Source organism: Juglans regia, chromosome 13 (assembly GCF_001411555.2).
Source record: "Juglans regia cultivar Chandler chromosome 13, Walnut 2.0, whole genome shotgun sequence".
NCBI lineage: Eukaryota > Viridiplantae > Streptophyta > Magnoliopsida > Fagales > Juglandaceae > Juglans > Juglans regia.
This window is the reverse complement of record NC_049913.1, coordinates 6,859,446-6,878,306: the sequence shown is the minus strand read 5'-3', so window position 1 is coordinate 6,878,306 and position 18,861 is coordinate 6,859,446. Positions and strand designations below refer to the sequence as shown.

Sequence of the window (18,861 nt, the reverse complement as noted above, 5' to 3'; positions counted from 1 at the left end):
CGGATGCAAGTAGTAGCAGCTGGATGAATCATCAAAAAGATTCTGTACAGAAGCATTTGATGAAGGAGTATGTGCCATAGAAGCGTTTTCTTCAAGATTATCAGACATTGTAAAACAAGAAAGATCAAGAAAGCAGCGGAAAAGTATTTATTATGCTCTGATACCATGTGAAATTGTACAGAAATGTACAGAGAAGTAAAAAGGAAAAACAGATCAATGAAGAGATGTATTCTAGATTGAAAAAATTCTCATTCATTTCAATTAATTATGTCTGTGCAAATGACTCTATTTATACACTTGAAAATGATCAATAATGCTGACCAACTATTGACATCTGGCATAACTAATTTAACTGTCAAGCCTTCTGTTTGGCTACTTGAGATTTTAACTCTAATTCTTCTATTAGATTCTGGATATTCCAACACATAGCAAAGAAATCTGGGTGGTCTAAGGAGACGTTTGGATTTGTAGAATACTTCAGTTCATCTTAACTTATCTCAATTCATCTCACTACTATTTATTACTATTCAGTAACTTTAACTTACAAATTTCATTACTATTCACAACTCATCTCATTATTATTCACAATCTATTTCAATTTATCTCAACTCATCTCAAGTCATCTTCAAATCCAAACGTCTCCTAAAATCTCTAAGAGGATAGAACCTGTGATTTAACTTGTCCATTTTGGTCTTATTATTGTTGATATCGCTTCTTTTTGAAAAGAACGACTTTCATTCAACCACTCACTTCAGGGGAGTGACCGAGTGATAAAAGCCCTTATTAGACAAACCGGTCCAAAATTACGAAAAATAAAAGAGTAATATTAAATATAATTTTTAAATAGATAAATCTCATATAAATATTTTATAAAAAAATAGGTTCTATTAATAAAAAATAATTTTTTTTACATTTTTTTTTAAGATATGGCCTAATTTTTTACAAGGGCTTATATGAAACTTGTTTATTTAGAGATTATACAAATCATTTCTCAAAATAAAGTTTGTTTTGAATGGGCATAATTTATTGGTTTTTCTTCTTTATTGGATTAAGTTATTTCTTAAGTTTTTTGAGTCTGAATCTGTGATCCCATGTTGAAGTGTCGAGATGTATATGGTGGACCCAAGCTTTGGCCCTGGTAACCCCGGCCCTTCAGGATAATACCAAATAATTGTTTTGTGCTATGCATTCTTTTAGGGCAAGCTGAGTCTATATGTGGACCTTGCTCACAGCCAGCATATCTAATAAAGCCGTTTGGCTATGCGGGGGAGCATTACCATTAATGTCTACAATAATTCCTCTATTTTTTATTAAGAACAATAAGACAAAAAAAAGTAAAGTACAAAAATAAAATCAATCAACACAAGATTTATGTGCTTCGATAACATATACAGTGTAGAAATATGGCGACCGTATGAAAATAATACAATATATATATATATATATATATATATATATATACACATAATAAACCTTAATTAGTGGAGCCGTTTGACACGTTTGTTTTCCAAGCGTCTTTTATTTTACGTTTCTGCCTGAGGTCTATAGAATAATGCTACTATGCTTGTGCCCCTTCAATTTATCCTCTCATTTTAATTGTTTATGTATTTAATTTTTTTTTAATAATTAAGAAAATGATTATTTATATTTTTTTAATTTTTTAAACATATTTAAAAAATATTTGAAAAAAAAAAATAATAATAATTTATACTAAACAACACACAGAGTGAACAAATAAAACGACAAAGTAGCACCACTCATTTTTTGTAAGCAATGCATATATGGCCGACAAATTACTACAATGATTATTTAATGGACCAATCCATCTGCCAATTATCGCTGTTTTGGGGTTTTGGATTCCATCTTTAGCAAAAGCACATGCTTTACATGAATGCATGAAAAATTGGATCAACATCTCTTTGCATTAATTGTCTATCTCAAATATCTCTTTCTCATTAAACATTATAAAACTTATATGATATATTAATCTCCGTTAAATATTAGAATATATATTTATATATATGATCTTACCCAACAATTATAAAGGCCATCAGCCCCTAAGCTTAGAAGTTGTGATTTTAAATTAAGGTCGTGTTGCACATTTATAATATTTCGAATTATACTTGAAACAAGTTTAAGACGGTTTAAGACAAGTCTCTTCGATATATATTATTTTACAAAAATTCTATGTTAAGTCATTTTTATATATTTTTTATGTATTTTATTAATGTGATTGATTGTATTATTTTTTTTTAATATAAAATAATTATTTTAGATAATCACATCAATACATTGCATAAAAAATACGTAAAACTAAATATATATTACCGAACTCTTATAAAATATTAATCAGGCCGAGATTTGGAAACATCCCGTATCTGCACTAAAGCTTAAAAATGCTGGTGCGGTACATAAAAAAGAATAAATTAAGCATAACACATGTTTTTGCACGAACCCATGAAAAACCTGAGTTCTGTATCAACCAACAAAACAAAAGGGCAATATTGTATAAAGGTTCGGATCGGAAAAAGGTATATTCTGCACCCGATATCGTGGATACTGCAATTGTAACGCCCAATGAAATGCTTGATCTTTAAAAATAATACTCCTATAAAAAAAAATCTTTATGTCTTTCTTATAATTAAATATTGAAGCCTAATATCTCAAAATCATGTCCTTGAGTTTTGTAATTTTCTAACCTATACTCCAACATTAATCAAAATTCCTCCTAGGTGTCTACAAAATCATAACCACATAACTTATATTCTAAAAAAAATAATCAATGATATAATTAGAGTCTTATTAAAATATTATAAAGAGTAATAACTTCTCATTTTTAAATAATGTGAGATCTCATATACCACCTACATATATCCCTTATCAAAATGGGTTATCACATTAATTTTGCAATCAAGATAATGTGATCACCAGTTGGGTTAGAGTGTGTTTTGTTGCAAAAAATCCATCAAATTCTTACCAAGTTACCAACAATGTTACAAACAAGCAAAAGGCAACGAGAGAAATAACAATCATATGATATAGAGATTTACGTGATTCGAAAACATGCCTACGTCTATAAAATTACAGATGATTCTATTCAATAAAAAATAAGAATAAATTGTGGAGTTATATACAGGCATACGATGAAAACTCTTGAAAACCATATTTTAGGTTATACTATCTCTGTTTCTGCCTCACGTTTTCTTATCTCACAGATTAGACTCCATAAAGCCAACATCCACAACTGCATCAACTAATAGTGTAATCACGGCCAGTTCATCGATCAAGGCTAAACCATGGGTTTTACGAGTAAAAGTTTTTAGTCTATTGACTTTTTTAGTAAGATTATTGATACATTTGTAAATGAATTACATAAAAATAATCACTAATATGATTTAAATCTATTTTATAATAAAAATAATTTTTTAATTTAACTAATGAAGTAAAATCACGTCGCAAATTATACTTTTGTGTAATTTTGTTCGATTTAGTAAATTAAACGTGATTTGAATGCATGCACTAACGTCTTGTCTATGGCCCAGCTATATTTAATTACAATAAAAAAAATAAAAAATAAAAAAAGGTGCAGCACTCGTCCAAATTAGAGGGCCAGTCTTGTTGAATTATCGTGAAAAAAATAGCAGTGGTGGCATGAAAGTATCTTTGTGACAAATACATTCCCTGATGCGGCAACCATTCTTGAAAAATCATAAACATAGATGACTCTTGTATATATATATGAAGCTTTAACCTGAAATGTCTCATCACATCTGCAATTAATAGAGCTTGCTCAAACAGAGGGAGAAAGAGATGGAAAATACACAGAGATCAGAGTGGGATGAGGAAGAAAAACAAGCGGAAGTGAGTATCTGGAAATACATATTCGGGTTCACAGAAATGGCACTAGTCAAGTGCGCCATTGAACTTGGGATAGCTGATACCATTGAAAGCCATGGAGGAGGCCCTATGACACTCTCCGAGTTGTCATCAACTCTAGGTTGCGATCCGTCCCCACTCTACCGCGTTATGAGGTTCCTAACGCACCGCGGAATATTCAAAGAGATGCCCACCACCCTAGGCTCCCCAGGATATGCACAAACACGTCTATCTAGCCGTCTTTTGCGGAATGGAGAACATAGCGTGGCTGCTCTTATTTTGTTTGAGAGCAGCCCAGTTATGCTGGCACCATGGCATAGCCTAAGTGCCCGTGTTCTAGCCCATGGGACTGCACCGTTTGATGTAGTTCATGGTGAAGACATATGGAGGTATGCAGCAGAAAATCCTGGTTATAGCCGTCTCCTCAATGAAGCAATGGCGTGTGAGGCCAGGTTGGCGGTGCCTGCGATTCTTCAAGGTTGTCCAGAGGTATTTGACGGGCTTAGCAGTTTGGTGGACGTGGGTGGAGGCAACGGAACGACTTTGCAGTTGTTGGTTAAGTCGTGTCAATGGATTCGAGGCATCAACTTTGATCTTCCCCATGTTGTCTCTGATGCGGCAGAGTTCCCCGGAATTGAACATGTCGGAGGTGACATGTTTGCAAGTGTTCCAAAGGCTGATGCTGCTTTCCTAATGGTAAGTATGGTCCACGATGAAAATGTTGTCATCAACGTATGTCATTTATTTGATTAGTATCCTTGACGATGTCTAGCTCATTGGCTTATAATTCCTTTATGTATTACGTTTGTGAATCGCAGCGGGTTCTGCATGATTGGGGAGACAACGAATGCATCCAAATCCTGAAAAAATGCAGAGAAGCTATTCCGGAGGACAAAGGGAAGGTGATAATTGTTGAGGCTGTAATTGATCAAGAAGCGAAAATATCGGATAAACTAAGAGATGCGAGGTTGGCGCTAGACATGATAATGATGGCTCATACTACAATGGGCAAAGAGAGAACTTTAGAGGAGTGGGGACTTGTTCTTGGGAAGGCAGGATTTAGCAGGTACAGGGCGAAACCCATTCGTGCTGTGCAATCTGTAATTGAGGCATTTCCTTAAATTCATATATATAGTAAGCCAAGAATGTGCCTGGTTCTCTAGTCTTTATGAGTGTTCTAGTTTTCTTTCAGTTTGTGTTAATTGTCATGGCTACCGCTATAAGACGAGTTGTGTTGATGTAGTTTGCTTGGTGTTTTAAGTGCATCTATGATAATGGAAAAGTTTGTTTACTTTTGCCTCGTTTCATTTTATCTCATCTAATCATTACAATTTTTTCAACTTTCAATACAAAATAAAATAAACAATTCAATTTTTTCAAATTCCAAAATAAAAATAATATTAAAAAATATATTTTAACAATACTTTATTCAACTTTTTAATTTTAATCTCATCTCTTCTCTTCAAACAAACAAGTTCTTAATGTCTTTTCCACACGCATTCCATTAAGGTCAGGTTTGAATAGTGAATTGAGATTAGATTAAAGTTAAAAATTAAATAAAATATTATTATAATATTATTTTTTAATATTATCATTGTTTATAATTTGAAAAAGTTAAATTATTTATTATATTTTATATGAAAATTTATAAAATTTATAATAATAAAATAGGTTGAAATAAACTCTTAATCTAATTCGAGCCTAAAAAACTAAAATTTCGTATTATAATAAATACAATGCTGAAAAGGAAAATGACAGTAATACATCCACAACTCCCAACTCCCAGCACCCGCTGCTGGGAGCAATCATTAGGCATAATTTTTTTTTTTTTTTTATCTTTTTTACATGTGCTTTTTTACACTTTTAAATATTTTTTTAAAAAATAAAAATTACAATAGTATTAAAAAATAATTCTTTAATCACTAAGTAAAAAGAAAAATTAAAAAATAAAATAAAAAATTCCAACAATAATATTGAGCTATAAGAACCAGTGGTGAAAGTATCATTTTCTTTAATTTTTAGAGTGGTTGTAATGTTGGTTCTCGCTAGTTATTTTGGTGCGTGTGTGTGTTTTTTTTGTTTTAACTTTTTTTTATATGTATTTTTTAATATTTTTAAATATTTTTTTTAAATTATAATATCATTAAAAAATATTTATTTATTAACAAAATTAACAAAAAAATGCAAAACTCTCAACGGGAGCTGGGAGCGGGTGGAGTAGCATTATCCAAAGGAAAATGTTCCATGGCTCAGGTGCTGAAAATGAGGGAGAAACCGAACGGAAAATTCTTGTTGTGCATAAAGTTAATTTTAAGTCCCACATTGCTTTTTCTTGGCAGACCGAGTTGCATGGGTGAATATAAAACTAGAGCAAAATGAGGACTAAAGGCATCTTTGCGCTTGGGGCAATGACGCAGCTAGTGAGGTTCTAACCGAGGCGCGTCTATTGCTGGTTGAAAACTATTTCCAAACCCCCTCTTAGGCCTGGGTTCTTCCCTGGCCTTCGAGAATTTCTGGAAGGGCTCCCCTCTGGGGTAAAGCCCTACAATTCTTAGTTTCAAGGAATTTTTCATACGAACGTGGATGTTTGCCAGCTTAGCTATCCACAGGTGAACGAGGACGTCCTGTCCAATAACTCGAGCATACGACCCGATATAAACAAATGAAGTTGAGCACACATGAACAAGAAAACACAAACTGTCACGCTGGTTCGTGCTCGACTCCAGCATTAATTTATACACACACAGATATATATATATATATATATATATATGCGCTTCTATACACATTAAATTTAATAATATAAGCATAGTTACCCTTATAATTAAATATACAGTATATAACACAGTTACTTAATGCCTAGTCATCTATTCCTATATATTAAATATAGTTCACAATTATATGTTGGTTATTAAGTACTTAAGTGATTATTTATAGTATATATTTTATAATCGGTAATAGTTAGTATGTAGGACTTTGGTAGTTTCATGTACTACAATGTAGAAACCATATAAGAAATGTATTCATAAAAATATTATAATTTTATAATTCAATATAAGGTTGATATATTAGTTGTAAAAATTTCATTACATTTTATATTTTGTTTTGTAATTTGATAATTTTAATTATTTAATTCATTTAAAAATAAATAAATATATATATAAGAGTGTAAACAAAACTCGTTTAATAACTCCGTTGACCTTAGGCTCGTTAAAGAGTATAGATAAATATCAATAAATAACTCGACTTGACTAAAGTTTATGTTTGATTAGCTCAAGATTGGCTCAGCTCGACGAGCTCTCAGTTGAGCTTGACGAGCCGAGCTCTCAGTTGAGCTTAAGCTTGAATTACTTGAATTCAACTCGGCTTGATAACCCAAAAACTCGATTCGGTCCAGGTCCATTACAGCCGCTCTGTGGGGGAGGGCCAAAGTGTAGGGACGTCGTTTAGTCTGCAAATTCGACCAACGCATAGAGGCAGAGAGATTGGGTACATTCATGGGGACGCCAAGATAAACGTCGGATCAACAACGTTTGGGAGCTTTTAAAAGCAATAGTCTGGGATGGAGACTCATCCCAGCTGGATATAGGCATTACTTCACGCTTGCTGGTATTAATTGGGCTGGATATTAGATCGGAACTCATTTCCTTTCATTCTTGGCTGATGAAACATCCTTGTTGATTTGGCCATATGAGAATAATTATCAAAATTTAGATAATTTGTATAAAAAAGACTCGCATTAAATTGGAAATATCTAAAATAATTTAGATTTCAACTACAATATGTAGCCAAAGATAGAAGACTATTGATGGTTTATCAAATATTAAAATATTATTTTATTATTTTAAATAAATATTAAAATATTAATTTCTCACTTTAAGCGAAAATATTATTTTGTTTATAATTAAGAAATTTAAATAGAATTTTAGATGAATTTAATCAAATACTTTTGTTATTAGCATTAAATGACTTTTGAAAATATGATTTTTTAATATTAATTTAATTAAAATATAATTATTATTAATATTTAATTAATAAAACTATAAAATGTGATAAAAATAAATTAAATAAAAAAATTATTAAATTAATAATATATTATTATTATTTAGATATTGAATGGATAATCAATATGGATTGAATTTCTATGAGGAAACGTCCTATCATCTCACTCCGGAGGATGCATTGCTCTATTAATTCTTTAATTTTTCTACAGTTTTTCTATAGACAGGGAAGTTTCCGAAAGGGTTGTGCAGAAACAAATATTTTATTCCAATGTTTTAAATCAACTACAACCTACAATTACAATTAAAGAAATAAAAAGAGAAAATAAAAAACAGAGGCTGAAATGGAACTGTAGATACATGAACGAGGCTGATAATGGAACGAGATTGAGAGTGAAATCCACAAAACAAGAATGGAACTAGTGCTTCGTCATTCTCTGCCCATTCGTCTCTCTCATTCACGTCGTCATCATATATGTGATAAGTGTGTTCATTTTCTCCAAATAATGGAGACTATTAAATTTTGGATTTATTTTAATTTTTTTCGGGTTGATTTAAGATAAAATGTGGATTATTTGATTTTTTTCTGGTTGAAAGATAAAATGTTTCTTCCTTTTGAATTTTTTTTTTCTGGTTGATTTAAGATCAAATGTTTATTGTTCTTTATGGTACTATTTGTTTGGTACAATGTTTTTTCCGATAACTATTCTCTAGATTTTCTTTTTGAATGTCAAAATAAATCGACAGTAAAACTAAAATATATCTAAAGTAGACACTACTTAATAGAGCCATTGACTAAGAAGTGATTAACCAACCGACAGTCCTTAGCCAGAGTCAATTGTCAAGAAATTGGCCCAAATTTTAAATACTGTGCAATGTTTTAGAAATCCATTTCGACGGAAGCTTTGGAGAGGAGAAAATGCAGAAGAGATTCGAAGAGGTGGAGAGTGAGATAGAGGAGAATGGTGTTTTCATTTCACCTGGGGAATGTTTCGGAGATAAGGGTTTGTGTGAGACTTGTGAAAGCTTTTGAATAGGAACTGAGATTGAGATGGGGGAGAAGCATGTTGAAACGGAACTGAAATTTATGTAAAACGCACTGTTTCCTTTTCTATGTAGACCGTTCGTGCGCATTTCTTATCCGAAATCTCTTGCATGCATCATTTTCCATTTTTCTATTTGATGACTGGTGTGTAAAGTGCAAACACATTATAATATTTTATTTATAAAAGATTTTAGTCTTGAATTTTTCCGAAAAGAAAAACAATTCGTTCTGTTAATAAAATAGAAGATTGATTTACACTTCAACTTTCAAATAAATTTTTTTATTAATTTTTAAATAGAGCGTCTAATGATTTAATAAAATATAGGGAAAAAATCAGAAGTGATAAACAAGTCAACTCCCAAGTCCATTTTATCCTTCACCGCTCTCATTGGACAGATCACATTCACAACCCAACTTCCTCAGTCGCTGCAATCACAGCATTCACCTAAAACCTCCACTTCAGAGTCCGAAACTTTCGAGTGACGGACTTCACACGTTTCCACTATCCCAATTCGAACAAGAGTCACACTCGAGGGATTGATAAATAGATAAAGTTTAAAGGTACAGTCTTACAGAGAAAGAGTTGTCAAACATAGTATCCAAGAAAAAGAAGTAAAGGCAATGGCTTTCTCGCCGGTAATGTCGTCCGGACCTCATCTCTACCTGCCAAGAAGAATACCCACAAACCTCAAAGCACCTCCGATTCACTGCTCGTCGTCTTCGTCTCTGGTTTCCACCCAGTTCGATCTGAAGGGATACTGGACGACCTTGATTGGCGAGATAAACCAGAGTCTGGAGGAGGCGATTCGGGTGCAGTACCCGGAGAAGATCTACGAGGCCATGCGGTACTCGGTGCTATCAAAGGGGGCCAAGCGAGCCCCACCCGTCATGTGCGTCGCCGCTTGCGAGCTCTTCGGTGGCAACCGCCTTGCTGCCTTCCCCACCGCATGCGCCCTCGAAATGGTTCTGCTTTTCCCTCACCCTTTCCTTTCATTTTTAAATTCCTAGTTACTTTTTACTATATTTAACATTACTGACGAGTACTCGATCGACTCTATTGAGAAGCAAAGAAGGATATTTGTAAATGTGAATAGGAAAATTGTGTGAGTATACCTAAATATACTTAGTAAATATTTATATAGCATTTTTAATTTATAAATTTTATAAATTAAATCTTATCAATAGAACTGTACTTAAATGCCTGTTACGTCTTCTGTTACGTTGGAAATTTACCGTAATTGAATCCGAAAAATCTAAAACTCAGTTTCTTTCTAGTAATCTTTTGGGTTTCCAAAATTTAAGGTTTGGCTAAAAAAGGAATTGAGAACCTGTACAATTTCTGAAAGGCAGTTTCTTTCTAGTTTGAAAACCTGTACAATGAATCTTACTATTACTCCCGTTCGCGCTGTGGTTCATCGAGTCATTTCCGTTGGTTCTTAAACAGGTTCATGCAGCTTCACTGATCCACGACGACCTTCCCTGTATGGATGATGACCCTTCACGCCGAGGCCAGCCCTCAAACCACACACTGTATGGAGTTGATATGGCAATCCTGGCCGGGGACGCTCTCTTTCCACTCGGCTTTCGCCACATTGTCTCCCATACACCTTTTGACCTCGTGCCTGAGGCCCGTCTTCTTCGTGTGATCACAGAGATTGCCCAAGCTGTAGGGTCCACCGGCATGGCTGCTGGTCAGTTCCTTGACCTTGAGGGCAGTTCCAATTCTGTTGAATTCGTGCAAGAAAAGAAGTTTGGGGAAATGGGTGAGTGCTCTGCAGTGTGTGGAGGGTTACTAGCCGGTGCTGGAGATGACGAAATACAGAGATTGAGGAGTTATGGGAGAGCTGTTGGGATGTTGTATCAAGTTGTGGATGATGTTTTGGAAGAGAAATCGAGGAAATTTGAGGAAACTAAAGAGCCAAAGAAGGGGAAGAGTTATGTAGGAGTGTATGGAGTTGATAAGGCAATGGAGGTGGCAGAGGAGCTTAGGGCCAAGGCCAAGAGGGAATTGAATGGGTTTGAGAAGTATGGTGAGAGTGTGGTACCTCTTTATAGCTTTGTGGATTATGCTGCTGACAGAGGTTTTAGTGTTGGTGATGCAAGTTAATGGAGTTTCAGCAGAGCTGATGTCGGCATCGATGAGGACTACCCGATTTGTATCAGTAACTCAGTTGTGATTATATATTGCTGATATCTGGTGGCCTGAGCTTCCTTCTTCTTCTTTTCCATTTTGGCTCAACTCTTGTTCTAGAACGAGTTTATTATCTAAGTGCCATAAAACCTCAACTATTATTGCAACACAGCGCATATTGTTCAGCCTAGAGCTAGAGGAACGGCTCATGGGCATGTATTATATAGTTAAACATATTGCATCTCCCCTTTCAACTGCAGATTCATGAGAACAGGAAGCGGATTTCATAGCGTAGCGAGCCAATGAGTCTCAGAAGGATAAAAGTTTTCCTTGAAACAGTGTCTTTCAACTAGTCTATTAAATCCCTAGAAGACGTATTGTAGTAGGATTAATGGTATTGGTAGCTTAATATGAAATTAACCCCTCCTTTATGTTGATCTAATACCATTAATCTTATTTTAAAACAATGTCTCGTACCTTTAAAGGAGACATGGTAATCTAAGAGATTTGATTGGAGGGATTTTTTCCCGTGCATGTTCAGATTGTAGTTTAGGGTTTTGAAGGTAGTTTAGTAGTAAAATATCAAAACATTACTTCTTTAAAACCAAATGAACACTTTTGGTTTTTTTTACTTCTCATATTTGTAAGGGGGTAAAATACACCAGATTCAAAGTGATTTTAAACACCCAATCCATCAAATGGGTCATCACTAAAAGACAAATATGAGAAAATGAAAGAGGACAAGAATGGACTAGGGGGTGAGGGTGTCAGGAGACATGGAGGTGTCAGGAGAAAGGGGGTCAGATACGCAAATCAGACATCCCTCACCACTATCGAGGTGCACACATGAAGAGATTTAGATAAAAGAGACAGGGTGTCTACAGTTTTAGAAACTTTTGGGTTGGCTTCGACTTCTTCAACCTCAAGACAGAGAGTTCCAAAGAGAGTATCTTCTCCAGCTAGTAGATTTCCAGCTTCCATTATATAATGAGAAATGAGAGGAAACGAGAGACTGTAAACAAGCATATTATAGTAGAATCTCTCATCTCCAAACCCTGGTGGACGTAAGTTGAGTGACGAACTACGTAAATTTGTATGTTCATTTCTTCTTATTTTTGTTACATTTAAATAATATTCACCGTCATAGATATACATACTGACACCGTACAACCACACTGTACACTAAATTATTGTCAGGAGCTTCAAACAATACCGATCAAAGCCCCACCCATCTCAACTCAATCCGAGAATGGATCTTTTCTTCCCGTCCGAACTTTGTGTTTCCAGGCGTCAACAGATTTGATACGGTTAAACAAGAAGAAAACACCCTAAGATTGTAGCCAATAAAAATCTGTCGCGTGGGTAAACTCCTCAAGGTCGGCACTCGGAAGTCGGAACTAACATGCCACGCAGTGGCGATAGGGAACACATTGACCGCGAGATCCTACAGCCAAATTGTCCGAGAATTCCATGGGTACCAACGAGCCCCGAGAGAAGAGGCTGGAGCTCCTGCCACCGGCACTACTCGCCACCATCATGACGAAACTCGACGTCGGATCGATCTGCTGCGCCGCGTCCACGTGTACCGCCTTCAGGACCTGCGCCTCTCAGATCCTCTCCTTCCTCCCCACCTTCCACCTCCTCGTGAGTAACTTCCTCTCTCGTTATACCTCCTTAGAAAACCCTTTGCCCCGTTTGGATGCCGAGAATTTCATGGAAATGGAGAAAACGAATTTTGGCTTATAACATTTTTTTTATATATAATAAACCATGAACTTCATTAATCCAAAGAGGAATTACAGACATAAATCAAACCACAAGCTTTGAGATAAAAAAAAAGTCCGAAATACAATCCCATCACATGTTGATTCTATCAACATTTCTCGCATATTTAGCAAGATAATGAGCAGCCATGTTTGCTTCTCTATAAACATGTCTAAATAAACATTCCCTCCCCAAAGTTTTACTCGATGCTGAGAAACGGAAAGATGGATTATAAAACTTGTAACTTTTGGATTTTGTTATTCCCAAAGTTTCTTTATTATTTTTTTCTTACCTTTCCCTTTTCATTTAATTTTCGGTTAATTTCTTTCTGGTGGGTTGCTGTTGCAGGATATTGCTCCTTCAGTGGATTTGCTGCGGCCTTTGTTGCAGCCTCCAAACCCTTACCTGAAGAGCCTGAAAATTGACTGCGATCGCCTTAACGATTCGGCAATCAAACTCTTGCTTCGTCCTCCATTGCACGAACTTTGCCTGCACAATTGCGCCGGTTTTAGCGGGAAACTGCTTTCTGAGATCGGCAGGCGATGCCCGGATCTAAGGTTTTCTCTCTCTATTTTTTTGTGCTTGAAGCGTAGCTGTAGGATTTTAATCTGTGCATCTCTTTTGAGTCGTATGGTTGAGATGAAGAATCGTATCTATTTAATTAAAAACTAATTGCTGACACTTTCAGAGTGGACTTAGCCAAAAAGAAAAACGTAAGAGGATCCTAATTCGGTGAAGATACATATACGTGATCATTAGATTTATAATGGCATGGTTTCACTTGTTCCCTAATTTTAGTGGTGGGATTATTAGCTTTGGGTGTTTAATTTCTTCAGGTCTCTCTGCTTGGGTTCAGTGGCCGAAAAAAGAGGGCAGACGATTGATATTTCTGATCTGAAGGATTTGCTCTGCGGTTGCACTCAGCTAGAAGTAAGGCTTAACTGGAAGAGTAATTAAATATAGAACACTTAGTAAATGTTGAAAAAAGAGAATGTCCGAGTGTAAAATAAATCTACTTATCATCCCCACACACCACACTTCAATTATTTTAATTTTTTCTTATGACAAGTATGTGGTGTATAGATGATAAATAGAACAACTCAATTAGTTTAACAAGAATAAAATAAAATAAGAAATAATTTTAAACTATGTAAAGTGTGTAGTGTGGGATGATGAGTAGCATCCATCCTTTTTTTTTTTACAGATTGAAGTAACATGTGATCAGCAGTATTATTCATAAATACAGTTCTATGTATTTTAGCTTGTTGCCTCAGTTCCTGTGATCGTTGTTAGATCCCTCCTTTATGTTGATGGATATTTTCCTGTGCGTAAGGGTGAAGTTAGTAAGTTACTACCATTTGGTTATTGACCTAATTAAAATATCAAATACAGGACTGCGTCATTTTGATAAAATTCTTGTTCAATTTGTAATGCATTGCATAATATGGATACTTATTTTAGTAACTTTTGTATTACATATTGACTTGTGATGGTTACTTATCATATTCGTTTGACTTTTTTTTCTTCCATATTGTTTTGTATTCAGAAGTTTGCACTTGCCATTGTCATGCTTGAAAGGCATATTGTTCATTCTTGGCCATTTGGTATTTTGGGGCCACCCTGATTAATAATTAAAAGTGTAGCATATGCTGAAGTTTTTTGTAGATACTATGTGGGTCTTGCGCAGCTTAATTAGAGAAACTCAATCTATCTTTCCAGAATTCTTTCCAGATGTACAGTTGTCTGATTTCATAATTGTTTCCATGCCCTTTTATAATTTTCTCGTGTGTCTCGTCTGATTTTTATTGCAATCTTTTCGTAGGCACTGATCCTGATGTTTGATGTTTCGTTTGATGCTCAAGTTTGGGCTTTGGCATCTGAAAAACTCACTTATCTTGAGATCGACTACATTCCTTCAGAAACAGTGATTGAGATGGTTAGCCCAAATTTGGGACCCCATCAGTCACCAAATCATGTTCGACCATCCATATTGTCAAACATTCAGAAATTGTGCCTATCAGTAGACCATATAACCGACACTATGGTTGGTACAATATCTCGAGGTCTAGTCTCCTTGACCCATTTGGATCTTTCAGATGCACCATTAACTGAACCAGAAATTGCACTTGACTTGACCAACTATGGCCTTCAACAACTCAATCAATACGGGAAACTGAGACGTCTCTCATTGGTTCGACGCCAGGAGTTCATTGTTACCTATTTTAGACGAGTCAACGATCTTGGAGTCCTCTTCATGGCTGATAAATGTGCAAAGATGGAAAGCATATGTCTTGGTGGCTTTTGTCGAGTTACCGACACAGGTTTCAAAACAATCTTGCATTCATGCTCTAGGCTACACAAGCTTCAGGTGTCTCTGGGGACCCAGTTAACTGATCTAGTTTTTCATGATATCTCTGCAACTTCCCTTTCTTTGATACATGTTAGCTTGATATTTTGCAATCTTTTAACCAATCGGGCAGTCATGAATTTGGTATCCAACAAGGATCTAAGAATTCTTGACCTGAGAAATTGCAAAAACCTTGGGGATGAGGCACTTCGAGCCATCAGCACTCTTCCTCAATTGAAGACTTTGCTGTTGGATGGCTCAGATATAAGTGATGTGGGATTGACATATTTAAGACCGGGGGTTATTGGTTCACTTGTTAGATTGTCCATTCGAGGGTGCAGGCGACTCACTGATAAATGCATTTCAGCATTATTTGATGGTTCTTGTAGGATGAAGTTGCGAGAATTGGACCTATCAAATATTCCTAACCTTTCTGATTACGGAATTTTGCTACTGGCAAGAAGTCGGGTTCCATTCTCTGAACTTCGGATGCAGTTTTGCCCACTCGTCGGTGACACAGCTGTCATGGCATTAGCCTCGATGCAGGTTTATGAGGACCGATGGCATGGTAGTAGCTTGAGGTTGCTGGATCTATATGAATGTGGTGGCATCACACAACTTGCATTCCGTTGGCTGAAGAAACCGTACTTTCCAAGGCTGAGATGGCTGGGCGTCAGGGGAAGTGTTAATAGGGATTTGGTAGATGCTTTAGCTAGGAATAGACCATATTTGCATGTGGAATGCCATGGTGGCAAATTGGGGGCTAATCGATGGGATTGCTCCGATGGCTCACACGTGCTTGACTATGATGAGGCGTATGACTATGAGGAGGTGGACGAACTCGAACAGTGGCTTCTCGAAGGCGAGATTGAGCATGATGATGAAGAGATGGGGGATGCTGAGAACAATGCTGAACCGATGGAATAATGCGCGCAATAATATTCCAATGTGTATTTATACATGCCTGCGAAATAATTGCTTGCTAGTGTCGATATGGGATAGGTGTAACTCTTTTATCATGAACTTGTGGTTAGAGTTCAGAAAATTCGATTTCCTCACTCGATTTCATCAACCAATGCACTTTGGGAATGTCTGTTAAAGTTTGCTACTTAAATAAGTTTAAACGCGTTTGTTTATTAATTATTTTCCATGTAATTCTTCCCAATGAACTCGATTTGGGTTTCATTTAGGTAATTGTTTTGGCCACGCTGAAGGCCTTGTTGCCAAGACATGTGGTATATACATGCCACAGTGCTAAAATTCCACTGGTCGAACTTACGTACTTGATGTGATACGTTAGATTGTAAAATAAATTTAATATATTAGATGAAGCTATGTCAATTTATGATTTACTTTGGCGAATCTTTTTGTGTCTGCAAAACCGCAAATATTTTTTCTCTAAGCAAATATTTGCAAATATCCTTGTAAATAAATCATTTATGTATCAGAGCAGCCCCAAAAAGCAACGGATTGGACAATGAAAGGAATAGCTAGAAACACAAGATTCCTACTCCAAGAATTTGAAAGTTGGTTAGCAGTCAAAATATATCGATCCAATAATCGATGCACGTATTTTATTGCACAATGAGCAACTTCTAACAATTTCTACAAAAGTACCAAGCTAATAAAAAGATTATTGGATTTTGTTAGTGGAAAAAATCCTTTTTATAATTATTTTTAGGCTACATAATATATGTCTATATTAACTGTTATTATTAATGAAGCCTATTTTTTTTTCTCTCAAAAAGGTAAAGTAGGGGCAATCAACATAACTATCCTCCCTGGACGTGACCATAGGAGGTTAGGAGATTTTTTCCGCTGTGGAATGTCCGGTTTGAACCATAGCTACTACCCAATGGGCGAACCGGCCACCACAGCACCACCAAGCTGTCAGCTAGTTCAAAGCCTGTCTCATAGATTCTTGGTTAGGCACTATTCCATCAAGTTGTTTCGACTTACGCCCAACTCAAACTCTTGACTTTAAGGCTATGAAATAGCAGCCCATATCAACTGAGCTACCACCTTAGTGGTTATTAATAAAGTCTATTACACATAAAGAAAAAAGAATAAATCATTTTTATGAGATCAATAACATTTGTAAAAATAAATTAAATATATATATATATTTTTTACTAAATGATATGGAAAGCTTCCACGTCAAGTAATTGATAAGTTAATAAATAAGTTGCAAACATATCTTCTATTTGTAAAAGATAAATTATATTTATAGTATCTAAATGGAGATTATATATGCAAACTTTTTATTAAATAAAAATATATATAATTTTAATAAGAATATTATTATAATTTAAAAAAAATTAAAAATAAAATTAATTATACTTGTATATACAATCTCTAAATAGAAACCGTACGTAACATTACTCATCTTAAAATCCTTTTGATGTTTTTAGACAATTTTGTTCATCAGCCCCACCAACGTTTGTTGTTAAGAAAAATTATAAACTCATATAATTTTTTATAATATTTTATATAATAATATTTTAAAATAAGAAATATTTTTTAAAAACTATTTTAAAATGAGGAATATTTTTATATATAAAAATATTTTTATTTTATAATATATATTATGAAATTTGTTGTGTGTTTGATTACCGGTGATGCTAATAGTTTTCATCTGGGGAGAATAATAATGGATTCTGTATTCTGTATTCTGTATTCATAAAGGCGAGGTTGTCTGGACTTTCATCAAAACGCTAATCATTATGAGATTTAATTCTGCTGCAAAATTCCAATTTTCCGATCCTATCTTTAAAATGTCAGTCAGTAAAAACACAACCTATGAGGATAAGATGTTCAATTCAATTGGCCCCCCAGATACGTGACACGTGGATGTACAAATTTAGACTTTACTTATGTGGTACTTTCTGATCAATTTTCTCGTTCAATGGGCCTGAAATTAGATGACGTCGGGGTGGGCCCACCCCAGTTGATGGTTCAAGTACGCCCACAAAGCCCTAAAAAGCTAGAAGAGTTGATGGGAGTAGCCTTCGTACTAGCATCACTGTACGAACGTAACATTATTAACATCTCAGATAATATTATCCACGTGAATAAAATTATTTTACCTCCTGATCACTTCATTTGACCACTGGTCAAATTTTTTTATTTTATTCAATGATTAAAAAAATAATTTTAAATATATTAATATATTTTTTATTTTTAAAAATATTTAAATGTATTAAGAAAATATGAAAAGACAAAAAGAAAAAAAAAATCACTTAACAGTACATTCAGCAGATAGAGTGGGACGACAGAATATCTATTCATGTACATGAATTGTAATAAAATAAAAAGAAAATATTACTTCACCGTTAATTTTTACCGTTGGTTTTTACCATTATAAGTTTTTTATTTTTTTATTTTTATTTTTTTTATTTAATAATTAAATAAATATTTTTTAATAATATTATGAATTTTTTTAATATATTTAAATGTATTAAAAAGTATATGTAAAAAAATATAAAAAAAAATCGGAGTCGGAGTCGGAATCGGAACTCCGACTCCGACTCCGATTTTTTAAAAAAATAAAAACCCAACTATAATTGGGTTTTTAAAAAAAAATTAAACGACATCATTCCACTTAATATGGAACGACGTCGTTTCATCACACTAGAGGGTCCAAAACGCATGACCCCCCTTCTTCCTTCTTCCTTCTTCGGTCCTCTTTCTCCCTTCT

The 18,861-nt window shown here is 34.7% G+C and overlaps 3 protein-coding genes and 1 non-coding gene across 4 annotated transcripts; all 4 read left to right on the top strand.

The window, feature by feature from the left end:
* Positions 1-3,763: 3,763 nt before the first annotated feature.
* Positions 3,764-5,167, top strand: LOC108999749 (acetylserotonin O-methyltransferase-like). Its single transcript, XM_018976649.2, has 2 exons — positions 3,764-4,572; positions 4,695-5,167. Exons 1-2 carry the CDS (start codon positions 3,811-3,813, stop codon positions 4,995-4,997), a joined length of 1,065 nt encoding a protein of 354 aa, XP_018832194.1. The 5' UTR covers positions 3,764-3,810; the 3' UTR covers positions 4,998-5,167.
* A 1,099-nt stretch (positions 5,168-6,266) lies between these two features.
* Positions 6,267-6,418, top strand: LOC118344362. Its single transcript, XR_004798136.1, has one exon. It is a non-coding gene; the product is annotated as a U4 spliceosomal RNA (small nuclear RNA).
* A 2,880-nt stretch (positions 6,419-9,298) lies between these two features.
* LOC109015131 (heterodimeric geranylgeranyl pyrophosphate synthase small subunit, chloroplastic-like) lies at positions 9,299-11,220 on the top strand. The gene is made up of 2 exons (XM_018997614.2): positions 9,299-9,885; positions 10,367-11,220. Exons 1-2 carry the CDS (start codon positions 9,544-9,546, stop codon positions 11,027-11,029), a joined length of 1,005 nt encoding a protein of 334 aa, XP_018853159.1. The 5' UTR covers positions 9,299-9,543; the 3' UTR covers positions 11,030-11,220.
* Positions 11,221-12,248: 1,028 nt separating this feature from the next.
* LOC108993410 (F-box/LRR-repeat protein 10-like) lies at positions 12,249-16,478 on the top strand. The gene is made up of 4 exons (XM_018968320.2): positions 12,249-12,697; positions 13,166-13,374; positions 13,654-13,747; positions 14,640-16,478. The coding sequence occupies exons 1-4, from the start codon at positions 12,524-12,526 to the stop codon at positions 16,089-16,091; spliced, it is 1,929 nt and encodes a 642-aa protein (XP_018823865.1). The 5' UTR covers positions 12,249-12,523; the 3' UTR covers positions 16,092-16,478.
* Positions 16,479-18,861: the final 2,383 nt, after the last annotated feature.

What these genes read in the sequence shown, in the direction of transcription:
- LOC108999749 (XM_018976649.2), top strand. Translation starts at nt 3,811, where the DNA reads ATGGAAAATACACAGAGATCAGAGTGGGATGAGGAAGAAAAACAAGCG. An exon ending in CTGATGCTGCTTTCCTAATG is followed by an intron (nt 4,573 to 4,694) that starts GTAAGTATGGTC and finishes TGTGAATCGCAG; the next exon opens with CGGGTTCTGCATGATTGGGG.
- LOC109015131 (XM_018997614.2), top strand. Translation starts at nt 9,544, where the DNA reads ATGGCTTTCTCGCCGGTAATGTCGTCCGGACCTCATCTCTACCTGCCA. An exon ending in CCGCATGCGCCCTCGAAATG is followed by an intron (nt 9,886 to 10,366) that starts GTTCTGCTTTTC and finishes GTTCTTAAACAG; the next exon opens with GTTCATGCAGCTTCACTGAT.
- LOC108993410 (XM_018968320.2), top strand. Translation starts at nt 12,524, where the DNA reads ATGGGTACCAACGAGCCCCGAGAGAAGAGGCTGGAGCTCCTGCCACCG. An exon ending in TCCCCACCTTCCACCTCCTC is followed by an intron (nt 12,698 to 13,165) that starts GTGAGTAACTTC and finishes TTGCTGTTGCAG; the next exon opens with GATATTGCTCCTTCAGTGGA. An exon ending in AGGCGATGCCCGGATCTAAG is followed by an intron (nt 13,375 to 13,653) that starts GTTTTCTCTCTC and finishes TAATTTCTTCAG; the next exon opens with GTCTCTCTGCTTGGGTTCAG.